General features: G+C 41.3%; 1 protein-coding gene across 9 annotated transcripts in view; it reads right to left on the bottom strand.

Annotated features, from left to right (window-relative positions):
* Window positions 1-13,511, bottom strand: part of LOC140385765 (KH domain-containing, RNA-binding, signal transduction-associated protein 3-like) — a 260,916-nt gene that overhangs the window by 228,887 nt on the left and 18,518 nt on the right. For 5 of the 9 annotated variants that reach the window (XR_011933463.1, XM_072468259.1, XM_072468258.1 and 2 more), the window contains exon 2: window positions 4,656-4,748. The exons of 3 other annotated variants lie outside the window; for them this stretch is intronic. Coding sequence is in view for 5 of the 6 variants with exons in the window: in XM_072468259.1 (XP_072324360.1) it covers window positions 4,656-4,748 (93 nt within the window). In the remaining variant the exon portion in view is untranslated. The remainder of the gene's footprint in view (window positions 1-4,655; window positions 4,749-13,511) is intronic. One more of the 9 variants, XM_072468255.1, reaches the window with a different exon arrangement.

Raw genomic sequence — 13,511 nt, 5'->3', positions numbered from 1 at the left:
TCCTGGATAATAGAACAGGTTTACAAATACTCAACAGGTAGAGAACATACATGGAGAAACAAAGCTAGGCTGCGGGATTGTCCATCGCCGGGGTCCTCCGCTTCATCGGCAGCGCACCCACGCCCGCGGGTTTCCCCAACAGCGTGGACTGGCCACAATGGGAAGCCCCATTGGCCAGCTGCTGGAATGGAGGTTCCTGCCGCTGGCAGGGTGCACCCCGCCACAAAACAGGGCTTGCGGGCTGGAGAAGCCCAGCCAGCATTTCAGCTCTGACCTTGCATCCTAACATCACAACAGAAAATATCACAGGTCTTACAGACTTTAAGCAGGTGTGGAGGTAGTTAAAGTGGGTAGTCAGGAACAAAATGAAAGGTCTGTGATAGGATGTCATTTTCCCCCCACTTTCTCTATACCACTCAAAATCTGTTACATATACAACATTTTCCTATTCTGGCAAAAGGTCACAGACCTTAACTATCACGTTCCTCTCGCCACAGATATTGCCTAGTTTGCTTTTCCAGCACTTTTTGTTCATATGTCAGATCTCCAGCATCCACAGTGTTTCTAATATTTATCTTAACTATTTAAAAGAATAACAATTAAGAACAACTGTCCCACAGACGAGCATTTCCAACAGGAGTCATAAGTAAGTAATGAGATTTTACCTTTCCCAAGTCAAAGCACTGGTGCTACCACCTTAACTGAAATCAGTGTTTCAGCATAGATCAGGATCACAACATATTCACTCAGCTGAGCAGTACATTATACTGCTCCACTGGATGAATACATTAAGTCACTGCAGTACACTAACTTTTTTTTTTTCTTTTAGATGCATACATTCTTTTTAGAACCATGGTGGAGAAGGCGAAGAAAAAAAAAAAGAGTTCCACTTCAGTTCTGACCGGGGTGCCCTTTAAAGATGGCACCACTAAACTTTTGTGGAGCCTGGTTGGTGCCTGTTCTATCAGGCCCCACCCCTCCAGAATGATGGCATAAGCCATGCCTACTTATTCTTTTTCATTAAAGAGGCTCAATATCTGGAGAGAAAACTGGTCTGTGCAGCTGGAGAACTACATGCTGGTTTTCAGTCCGAGTCTGACACAGAGGGCATTCTGCCCTGTGAGTTTCATTCTCATTGAAGAATGGAGTGACATGGAACCTAAACTAATTAATGCTGATACCAACTCCTGCAGTACTGTTATTTTGTTTCTTCCTCCAAATACATAATTAACCAAAGCGCCAATCATTTCATTCCTGCTCCTCTCCAACTGAACCAGGAAAAGTTCATGAATATCACTGGTACTTTAAATCACTGAGCTGTCATTTGAAAGCATTATTTCGGAAATTATTTGTATGCATGGATTCAAAACTTTTTGAAGTATACAAGGATTAAAATAAGATCTTTTTATGAAATATCAATCTAAGCTATATAGATGAATTCATACACAGGATGGTAAAATTGGCAAAAATATATGAAGACACACATTGGCATTGATAGCTAATCACAGATACTATTAACAAAGCCAAGAAATGTATTAAATTGGAACCAATTCCATCCACATTCTGGTCATTAAAATTGCCTTTTGAGTTAAATAGTTATAGTTAGAATGTGAAGCCTGTTTCATGGCCGACAATTGTATTTTAGATTTACTGAGTATAAACAGCATTTGTAGCTCACTTTACCACAGATTTACCCGAGAAGTAGTGAAGATTCCAATGCACAAATCTAAACCACAACGTGCAGTTTGATGCAATTCCTGCATATTGCAATTTGTGAGGGCCCATTCAGTTAGGATGCTAACCGAAAATAATCACATTACCAATTTAGCAAAAACTTATACAGATACAAAAATATTGAACAGAAGCCAAACAAAAAGCCAATCTGAAAAAACATTAATCACATCTAATTTAAACATCCTGATCTGTAGAGTTCTTCGAAAAGTTAAAGAACCAATAAAAGGAAGGTCAATTGGTGGATGACGGGGTGAATTTCTATTGCTTTAGACATTTGTTTATTACTAATTATCTTGAAAAGGTTCATTAGCATTCCACCAAAAGAACCTGAACAAATGTCTAAACTGAACAAGAGGAGATTATTCTCTCTCTTTAAATAAATCTAGCTATTTGTTAATCAAGAACACTAGTTAATTATCGCTTAACAGAGAAAGTGTCAATTGGTGCAAGCAGCAAAAAATCATAAGATATTACTGCATTTAGGAAAATCAATTAGATATAGATAAATAAATAAAAAGTAGCTTCTACAGAATGGGACAGCAGGCATCCATGAAATCAATCACCTATACACATAGATTTTGGTTAAAGCCTTTCTGCTACAAAATGTAATGTTTAGCCCCTGCCCCAATACAGGTCCAGCTCAACACCCCTCAGCAGAATGCACCCCAACAATGCCAAGATTTCAAATAATATGAGCACTTACATGACCCTGTTTCTGAGCACCTGGTAGTTCCAGTCACTGCTGGAAACTATGTCAAAAAATGTCCCCTGTAGACACACTGGTAACAGTGTAGATTTGACCCATTAGAACAAGACCTGGAAAGCTGCCGAAAGTTCTGTGTTCATCTTGTCATTTCACAAATTCTCTGTCTGAGAGGCTTGCTATGTTTTTCAACTCAGTCAAGCATGTAAATACATAATCACCTCTCTATTGTATGTAGCAGAGATGGCAAAATGTTTGTGAGTGGTGGGAGTGCGCAGAAGAGGGCAACATCAAATCACTGCAACTATCAGTGGAAAACATGTCATTTCACATCAAAGTAGATGGCACCAACTAGCACATGTTTTTTCTTGTTCAGAACGTGCAAAGCCCTGAGCTCTCCCAATTGTCTTCTACACAATGTATCATGCACTTATCACCCTGATCCGCTAGTTCCATTTGTCCCACAAAATTAATCATTCAAATTCTCAAATCCTGTGCTCAAATCCTTTTCACTGCCATTTGAACAATCTACACCAGCCATAGATTCCTAAATCTTCTGATTATTTGTTTTTCTACCTACACCTCCACTAGTATTGGAGGCCATTCCCTGTTCTATCACACTCCGCTCTGGAAGTATCCCCACCTCAAAAGCCCATTAGACTCTTCTTAAGGCATTCATTCACTTCCTCCCTCTTGGGATTTTCCCTGTTCAGAGTTCACCTCTGCCACCACCCATGAAATAAATTGTTGGGACATTGCTTTTGCAATAAATGGCATATGTCATATAAATAAGTGCAAGTTGTTGGAGTGCAGTCTTGGGTATTCACAAGTTTTATTTTTAAATATCTGGCCTCGACCCAGACCACATTTTACCTGAGCTTAACATTAGGACCACTTACAAGCAATAGATCTGTAGTCCCGTCGCTTCCAGTCATGAATGAGAGTCGACAATTAAACAACTAACCGGAGGAGGAGGCTCCAAAAATATCAGCATACTCAGATGGAGGAGCCTAGTATTTCAGCACAAAAGGCAAGGCTAAAGAAAGTACAATCCCCTTGTGCCAGTGGTATCCTTAAGATGTCCCCACTCATAGATGCCAGTTTTCAGATAACCTGATTCACTCCAAATGAATCCAAGAAACCGATGAAGACACTACACTGGATACAGCCAGCAAAGGATGTGGGACCTGACAACATCCTGGCTATTGAGCGGAGGACTGTGCTCCAGAACTAGCCACATCCCTGCAATAGAGTTACAATATTGGTATCCACCTGACAATTTGGAAAAACAGCAGCTATGTTCTACTCACAAAACCCTTGACAATTAAGACTATTAATGCAGAAAAGCAAGGGATAATCTAAAATAGAATACCTAAATTAGAAGAGGGTTCATTTCAATGGGACAGGAAGGGACACACATGGTAAAATGGAACAACGAACAATGGGTGATCTTTAAAGGAGGAGATGCTGGGGTACAGTCTAGGTACATTACTAGAAAGGCAAAAAAGGTAGGGAAACTAAAACCAAGCTCCTTGGATAATAAAGGAGACAGAGAATATGAAGAAACACAAAAAATGTACAATGTATGTCAGGTGAATTTACAAGTGAGAAATAGGTCAAATATAATAGGTTGAGAGGAGAAGTGAAAAAGAAAGCTTGAGAAAAGAAGATAGCAAGAACATGGGAATAGGATGGCAGTCAATATAAAAGGTAACCAAAAATACTTTGTTGGCATGTAAACAGTAAGCAGATACTGAGAGGCGGGGTAGATCCTACTGCAGTCAAAGAGGGTGATATATGCTCAGAGGTACAGGGCAAGATGTTTCCTCCTCTCCATACCACATTAAGACCTCCAGTGTACAGTTACAAAACACTGGTACTGGAGCTCTCATGTTCGCCCATTCCTTAAAGTACAACAGACTGACTTTTTAAAATAACTTTCACCACTTCATGCAGCCAGCATGCGCCATCCCTTAAAGAGGTAGAGGCTGCTTTGATTGGGTTTAACCATTTGTGATATCTGGACCCCTAATGAACAATGTACGTAGCACTGACTGCACAAGATCAATAATTTAAGATACCAAGCAGCATAAATTTGATGTGTTGCTTGCATTGCAATGAACAAGTGCATGCTGTGACCTCACCCGTGTTTTGGGGTTACCAAATTTAAACCCTGCTTGGACTTAAGAGTTAAGCAGATTTTTTTGTTTACACATGCCTCTCACTAAGAATTTCAGACTGGATTCAGTTGAATGCAAAATCCTACTTTCAGATAAAGGCCTAAATCCATCGACTTTTTCCAGTGTTGATCCTTTAAGGAAGAAGCAGAAACATGAAGGATTGTGTTAGATGAATTATTCAAACCAATCTTCATATATTAACATCATGGATAAACCTCAGATTCAGTCATTTTTGATTCAGGAACTAACGTATTTTCAACCCTGACTGCTAAAACTGATACAATGATTTTAAACAAATAATAGATTCATCAAGCATTTTCACCCACAGTTATTTTATTCTCACAGCTATACTGATGCTTGGAAGCGGTTTTACTGAACATTTTGTCAGAAAATATGGAGAAACAAAAGAAATGAAAGACTCAAGACAAAGGATGGATTGGGGACAGTGGGTATGGGCGGCATGATAGCACAGTGGTTAACATTGTGGCTTCACAGTACCAGGGTTCCAGGCTCGATTCCCGGCTTGGGTCACTGTCTGTGCGGAGTCTGTACGTTCTCCCAGTGTCTGCGTGGGTATCCTCCTGGTGCTCCGATTTCCTCCCACGAGTCCCAAAAGATGTGCATGTAAGGTGAATTGGACATTCTGAATTCTCCCTCTGTGTACCTGAACAGGCGCTGGAATGTGGGGACTAGGGGCTTTTCACATTAACTTCATTGCAGTGTTAATGTAAGCCTACTTGTGACAATAAAAAGGTTATTATTATTAAGACAGGGAGACACAAGTGTCTTCTGTTCAATTCCACTGTCTGCTACAAGTTCTCAAAATGCTGGGCAAATAAAGGCAGTCTCATGCTCATAAATGGGAGCAGCCCAGAAAAAAATATCTAGTAACCAGCACCATCAAAAGGCTGTCTCGTGCTCATAAATGAGAGCTGCCCAGAGAAAAAATCTCGTAAAATATCTATTAAAAATGGTGTCTTGATCTCTCGCTACACTGAGGAGTTCTGGTGAACAAAGCTCCTCAGTGCAGAAAATGGGGCTATGCGGCCTCGGCCGTGTATTCCCCACTGAGGTCCCCTATTTAACCCGAGTGATGTTAGATAGTGTTGTGTTTCTCGGTGCTGCGAGTGTCAGGAAACACGTGGCTAAACGCATTCGCTATGGGACTTAGTTCCCATTTTGTTAAATCACGCCATATATAAAAAGGTGGATCTATTGTACTCACTTCTTTAAAAACAAAAACCAGGAGATGGCAAAAAACAAATCACACAGGGATGAATGACATTATCAGGGGAGTGAGACAGATGCCAGGGAAAGTAGCAAATTAAAAAGAGCCAATCTAAAATAATTATGAAAATTAACAATATACCATGAACACTTTACCTACAAAAACTCCAATAATCAAGTTTTAGAAAAACATTTTAAAATTGTCAAGGAAGTGAGCATTAAGCTTTTACAACATGGAAAGAGGCCCTTCAGCCCATTGTGTCCACGCGACCATCAAGCACCCATTTACTCTAATCCCATTTTCCCGCACTTGGCCCAGAGCCTTGTATGCTATGGCATTTCGAGTGCTCATCTCAATACTTAATATTGTTAGCGTTCCTACCTCTACTGCCTGAAAGCAGAGTTCCAGATTCCCACTACCCTCCTCTGGTTAACATTTTTTGGAGTGTGATACATACAGGTACTTGAACAGAAACATGATTTCAACATTTAGTACACGAGTGAGGCTTCAACTCGGAAACTACAAGCTGTAGCGAAGAAAATGCTTCAACATTATTCAGTACATTATCAAAGTTATACACACCAGACTATCAAATGCCATCTAAAAGAATACATAGCTCATACTAGTCATGTGTCACAAATTGACCTAATACTTTGAGGATATAAATAAAATGAATGAAGTCTATTCAGTTGAATTTTACAAAGTGAAACTTTTGATAAAATTCCACAAGATCTTAAAGGCAGCCAAGGATCAAAGAATAGCAAATCGTTTATCTGGCAACAAATGTAGTAAGTGGAAACGGTTGACGAAGTGACTACTGAAATCCTGCAAGGATTCATTGTTGTTCACACGATTAATGAGCAATACTAATAATCACTACTTAAACTGCTGAATTTTCTGACATTTATCATATACGGCCAGATTATAAAATCTCCCTACCAGGCCGATCGTGAGTCATTCGACTTGCTCTGCCCGCTCAATGCGAGAGATCAGATCTGAATATTTGAACCTATTCACCGGCACCCAGGACTCACTAGTCAAGCCTGGGAGTCCTCTCCAGGAGCCAATTTAGTATTGGTCCACACAAACGTGGGCCGGGCGTAGCAGCACCTGGGGGAGGGGGCGCAAGATCAGGGATGTCAGACAAAATGGCGGCCAGATCTGCGAGGAGCCCCTCCTGCTGGCGAGCTTAGGATGAGCATTTAGGTGCACCTTTAGTGGAGAATCTCCCGGAGGCCAAAGAAAAATGGCAAAGTGCCGTTGGATAGCGGGATGTTTCTCGACAGTGCAGCCACTGAGAAATACGCCGGTAAATGCACCGTTCAGCGGACTTTAACTTCAGTCCGCTGAATGCGCCCTATTTGTTTGGTCATATTTTGATGGTTTTTAAAAACTTTCCGATCCATTTGGGTTTTTTTCAGTTTAACACTATCTTTAACTTCCTTGGTTAGCCATAGTTGATTTATCCCCTTACTTTTCCTCACTGGAAAACCTCTGTTGTGAGTCATAAACTATTTTCATTAGTGTCTGCCATCGCTGATTAACTGTTTTTTCTGCTAAACACCTTTTCCAGTCCACTCAGGCCAACTCTGCCCTCATACCTTTGTACTTACCCTTGGGTCCTTTCTGACCCAGGTTTCTCACTTGCAAACAGGCTGCTAATTTCTACCATGTTATGGCCACTGTTTCCTAGTGAAGTGTTTTTCAAACTTTCTCCCCCCCCCCCCCCCCCCCCCCCCCCCCCCCCCCCGGGACCCACTTTTGCCAACTAGCTGACAGTTGGGACCCACTGGATGGTCGGCGGAGACACAATGGGCTGAGGGGCCTCTTTCTGTGCTGTAAAATTCTCTGGCTCTACAAAAGTAGAAAAAGGTATTCAAAGTTTAGAAGGGAGCCAACAAGTCGATGTATTTTTACATTATGGAAAGAAACAAAATTTACATTTTGCTTTTGCTAGCACCATCACAACTACACGAGTGCAAAGTAGTTTGCAGCCAATGAAGTTCAGTCACTGCTGTAATGCTAGTCTATGCACAGCAAACCCCCACAAACAATAATGTGATAAAGACCAGATCATTTTTTTGCGATGTTGATTGAGGGATAAATGTTAGTTCGGACATCAGGGATAACTTCCTGCTCTTAGCAATGTAGCCCTATGGAATCTTTTACATCCACATGAGAGGCATAGCCTCAATTTAAAATGACGTCTGGAAAATAAAATTTCTAACAAGGTAGCACCCCTTCTTGTGACTTCTTCCCTTTGTTATTTCTTACTTCCACCCATATGGATTCTACAATTTCCGATCCAAGATCAATTCTTGCTATTGTACTTTTCCACCTTGTGCTAACAAAGCTACCCCAAAACCCTTCCCTTCCTGCCTGCCCTTATGAAAAGTTGCATACCTCCCCAAATATTTAGCTCTCAACTTTGATCTTCTCGTAGCCTCGTCTCTCTAATGGCTATAAGATCCGATCTATTTACCACAATTTGTGTCATTAATTCATTTATTTTGCATTATGTGAATTTAAGTAAAGATCCATTAATTTTGTCTTTTTACCATTTATTCCACTTTTTGTCACTATTTGCTGCTGTTTTTATGTTTGTACACTCTGTCCTTTCTGTAGCACTCTGGGTATCATTACCTAAATAGCTTCCTTGCAATGCTGCCATATCTTTTTGCTTTGTAAGCTTATGTATTCACCTGTCTATTTAGTTTAAACCCTTTGAATCCAAGACAAGAAATTACATGTACAGATTCATTCATCACTCAAGTCATATTTCACTTGGCAATACAAATTTGATTCCCTTTAACTGTATGAACGGTCATGCACTTCTAAAGGAAGTTAGAATTGTTCTGCCTTCTCACCAGCACAAAGTTCTGTCATGCCAGACATTTCCAAGCTCCTCCATATCCAGTAAGTGGACATCAAAATGTTTGAGATGTTAAAATGAGGACTCTCACAAACTCTGCACCATGAAGGACAAAAATATCTATTTGATCGGTAACTTTCACATTCACGTCCTCCACCGTTGAGGCACAATGGCAACTCACCAAGCATCCTTCGACAACACCTTCTAAACCTGTAAGCTCGAGAAGGACAAGGGCAGCAGATGCATGAAAACACCAGATCCTGCAAGTTTCCTATCAAGTCACACACCATCCTGACTTGGAATTATCGTGCCATACCTTCATTGTTGCTAGATCAAAATCCTGGAACTTCCTTCCTAATAACACCATGGATGTGCCTACACCAGGTTGACCTCAGCAGTTCAGGAGGCAGCCATTACCAACTTAGGGATGGAAATAAATATGAGTCTTTTTAACAACACTCAATTCCCATGAAATAATAAATAAAATATCCTCTGGCTCTATTTAAAGAGCAGTGGAGTTCTCCCAGTGTGTCCTGGTCATAACATTATCAAATTAGAATCTCTGATCATTTTCTGGATTTGTTCTACACACAGTTGCGGTTTACTTTACCAACACGGAATACGTTCAAAAAGTATTTAATTGACTGTGTAAAACTTTACCATATCCTGAGTTTATGAAAAGGTGTGATATAAAAGATTATTTTAACCTCTATAGGAACTCATTGATAATGCAGTATAAAATTACATTTCCATTACTATTTTGTTTGGCTAGTCTATTACAAGATTACTTTTACACATGAATTATTTCTTTCATTATTCATTTTAGTAGTGACATTCAAAAGATTTATTTCCACTTCTCTCCTCCTTCAAGATGCTCTTTAATACCCATTGCTTTGATCAAGCTTTTAGTCATCTGCCCCGATACCTTGATCTCTGGCACAGAGACACAGAAGTCAAAAGTGTTTTTATTGATCTAGCTCTTGTTTAGTGTCTTGGAGCATTTAATGACATATAAATGTGCTATATAAATACAAGCTGTTGTTGTTATAATAATAATAATGAAACTCCATGTTCTAACACTACATTAATTTGGGAAAATACAACAAGGTAACACAAACACAAGGTATTATATCGCATTGATTTCAGATCTGCTTCTTTGCCTTCCTCAGTAGCCTTCAGCAAAGTTCTGCTATACAACCCCCTTCCCCAGCTTTTTGTAGCTTGGGAATAGACAAGACTTAACATGTGTTGAAATTGCAATGCATTTAGGTGATCCCTCAGCTTGATAGTCATATTTCCACTATTGCTATGATAAGCTACTCTCAGGTTTTATTAAATAATGTTAATTTTGAATCACATTGTGGACAAGTAGCAGCTTATTGAACATAGAAACAGGAAAATGTTGAAAAAAAAAACTCAGTCTGTTGGCATCTGTGGACCAATATATGACTTCTTCGTAAATGGGTATTTATTATTAAGCATCAGTTCTAAAACATAGTAGAGGCGTTGAAAATCATTTTGGGATCCTAAACAGACGGACAATCACGTACATTATGTATGACAGGAATATTTTAATACAGTGTAATAATCACACCATGGCCAGTCTTCCAACACCTTGTCCTTTTATTTACATAATGGAAACGGCTGCAGCTTACAGCACACAAGTCCAAGCCCGGGGGTCCTTCGTGGCCACCATAACGTACAGGAAGTCAGGCAATCTGCAATTGTCATTGCTCACATTCGGATTTCTGCAGTCTGGTTTTAAAATTTGGTTGCTAAGATAAGAGTTGCGTTGAATTAATTTTTCCTCTTTAAAGTACTCCTCACCTTTTTTGGGTAAATTAGCAAAATGGCTTGAAATTAATTAAAGCCTAACTGTTGAGGAAAATTGCCATCAACGTATTTTCTAAAGCAAAAGACTAGATTTTTTAAAAATCTCTTTAACATTGTACAACTCTATTTATAAGATGAACTTAATTCATCAATTCAAATCATCCCCACCAGTCAAACCTAGAGTGAAGAGATTAACCACTAGCCACATGTAACTAATTGAGAATCAAGATGTGGCTAATTGCATTTTTGATTAAATGGTGAGGAACAGACACAGTCACTGGGCATTTGATCTCATATTGACATTTCCACAATACGCACAAGTGTACCTTGAACATTTTTACCCCTTATTTGCTGGAAAAAGAATTAGTCAAAAAGCAAAGTGCACGAGTATTATTTGATTGTTGTGTGTTCTTGGTCTGGTAGCTGATCAAATGGCACTTATGAGTAAGATTTTGTACTTCATCATGGAAACACGAGTAACATTGGAGAGAGAGTGCAACTAGCTCAAATAACTGCTCCAGGTTAGCAGAAGAAGCAAACACAGCAAATAATAAGCAACTCCAGCAAAACATTTCATGGGGGAGGACAAGCAGTACCCAACAGAGCTCTTGGGAGTACAAACAGGGCAGGTGCGATGGGAGTCCAGTGACTGGGATGTGCTAAGAAGTCGCACATCAAGTGGCTCTCCTCCCACAAACCGAAAAATAAGCTCTTTTTGCCCAATAAACGGCTGCCAACACCACAAAACATCCCCATACCACTGCCAAAATGATAGAAGGAAAAATTGCCAAACAGCAGCCAATCCAGAGGATGAGTGTAGACCAAGAGCGGAAAAAGCCTGGACAAGCAAGAGACTGAACCGACCGACGCACGAGGAGGCAAAACTCGGGCATCGCCAGAGTGAGAGGAACCAGCCCACCGCACGAGAAGCCTCCCCACACCAGGGGATGGGTCAAGGAAGTTTCTCTCAAGAGAATGGAGTGAGCATCGGGAGAAAACAAAATTGTACATCTAAACTGCGGTGAAGGGTGCGGTTTCTGAAGCTATGGCAACCGTGCAGTTGGCCCTGGAGGTGGTCAACTTATCCAGGAAGAAGCTGGAAAGGACTGCAACAGAACAAGGTGACCAGATCATTGCCCTGGAAAAGGAGGTGGCAAAGCTGGTCGTGACGCAAGGGAACCTGAAGGGAAAAGTCGAGACCAGGAGAACCGGTCATGGCGCAAAACCTAAGAATAGTGGGCCTACTGGAGGGGATTGAAGGCAAGAACCCCACAAACTATAATGCCCATATGCTGGAAAGGGATAGCTTCCCCTACCCACCAGAAATTGACAGAGAACACCGGTTGCTCTGACCAAAGGGAAACAGCCGAGGGCGATAATTGCAGAGATGTAACGGTACCAGGATCGGGAACAAATCCTGTGCTGGGACAGACAAACCAAAAAAACTGTAACTGGGAAGGCCATTGGATTCGGATACATCAGGACATTGGAGCCAACCTGGCCAAGCGGCGAGCCAAATTTAATAATAATGCAGACAATGCAGACCGTACATGGGGAAGGAAGGAGACTACAGAATGTAATGTTACAGTCATAGCTAGGGTGTAGATTAAAGATCAACTTAATATGAGGTAGGTCCATTCAAAAGTCTAATGGCAGCAGGGAAAAAGCTATTCTTGAGTCGGTTGGTACACAACCTCAAACTTTTGTATCTTTTTCCTGACTGACGGTGGTGCAAGAGAATCTTTTTCCTGACTGACGGTGGTGCAAGAGAATCTTTTTCCTGACTGACGGGGGTGCAAGAGAATCTTTTTCCTGACTGACGGTGGTGCAAGAGAATCGTTTTCCTGACTGACGGTGGTGCAAGAGAATCGTTTTTCCTGACTGACGGTGGTGCAAGAGAATCGTTTTTCCTGACTGACGGTGGTGCAAGAGAGTATGTCCGAGGTGCATGGAGCCTTTAATTATGCTGGTAGTCTTTCCGAGGCAGCGGGAATTGTAAACAGAGTCAATGGATGGGAGGTTGGTTTGTGTGATGGACTGGGTTACATTCATGACCTTTTGTAGTTTCCTGCAGTCTTGGGCAGAGCAGGATCCATACCAAGCTGTGATACAACCAGAAAGAATGCTTTCTGTGGTGCATCTGTAGAAGTTGATGAGAATCGTAGCTGACATGCAAAGTTTCCTTCGTCTTCTGAGAAAGTAGTCGTTAGTGGACTTTCTTAACTATAGTGTCGGCATTGGGGGACCAGGACAGGTTGTTGGTGACCTGGGGACCTAAAAACTTGAAGCTCTCGACCCTTTCTACTTTGTTCCCATTGACGTAGACAGGGGTATGTTCTCCTCCAAGCTTCCTGAAGTCGATGACAATCTCCTTCGATTTGTTGACATTGAGGGAGAGATTTTGGTCGTCGCACCAGTTCACCAGATTCTCGATCTCATTCCTGTACTTTGTCTGGTCATGGTTTCAAATCCGGTGGTGTCATCAGCAAATTTGAAAATAGAGTTGGAGGGGAATTTAGCCACCCAGTCATAGGTGTATGAGGAGTATAGTAGGGAGCGGAGAACACAGCCTTGTGTGGCACCGGTGTTGAGGATGATCGTGGAGATGTTGTTGCCTGTCCTTACTGACTGGTCTGTGGGTTAGAAAGTTCAGGATCCAGTTGCAGAGGGAGGAGCCGAGGCCCAGACCACGGAGTTTGGAGATGAATTTCGTAGGAATAATGGTGTTGAAAGCTGAGCTGTGGTCAATAAATAAGAGTCTGACATAGGTGTCTTTGAGCAAAGAACGAAGAAACAGCACAGGAAATGGCCCCTGGGCCCTCCAAGCATGCGCCGACCATGCTGCCCGTCTAAACTAAAATCTTCTACATTCTGGGGTCCGTATCCCTCTATTCATGTCTTTGTCAAGATGCCCCTTAAATGTCACTATTGCCCCTGCTTAACCACCTCCTCCGGCAGCGA

This window comes from Scyliorhinus torazame, chromosome 11, assembly GCF_047496885.1.
Source record: "Scyliorhinus torazame isolate Kashiwa2021f chromosome 11, sScyTor2.1, whole genome shotgun sequence".
NCBI lineage: Eukaryota > Metazoa > Chordata > Chondrichthyes > Carcharhiniformes > Scyliorhinidae > Scyliorhinus > Scyliorhinus torazame.
This window is presented reverse-complemented; position numbering and strand designations above follow the sequence as displayed.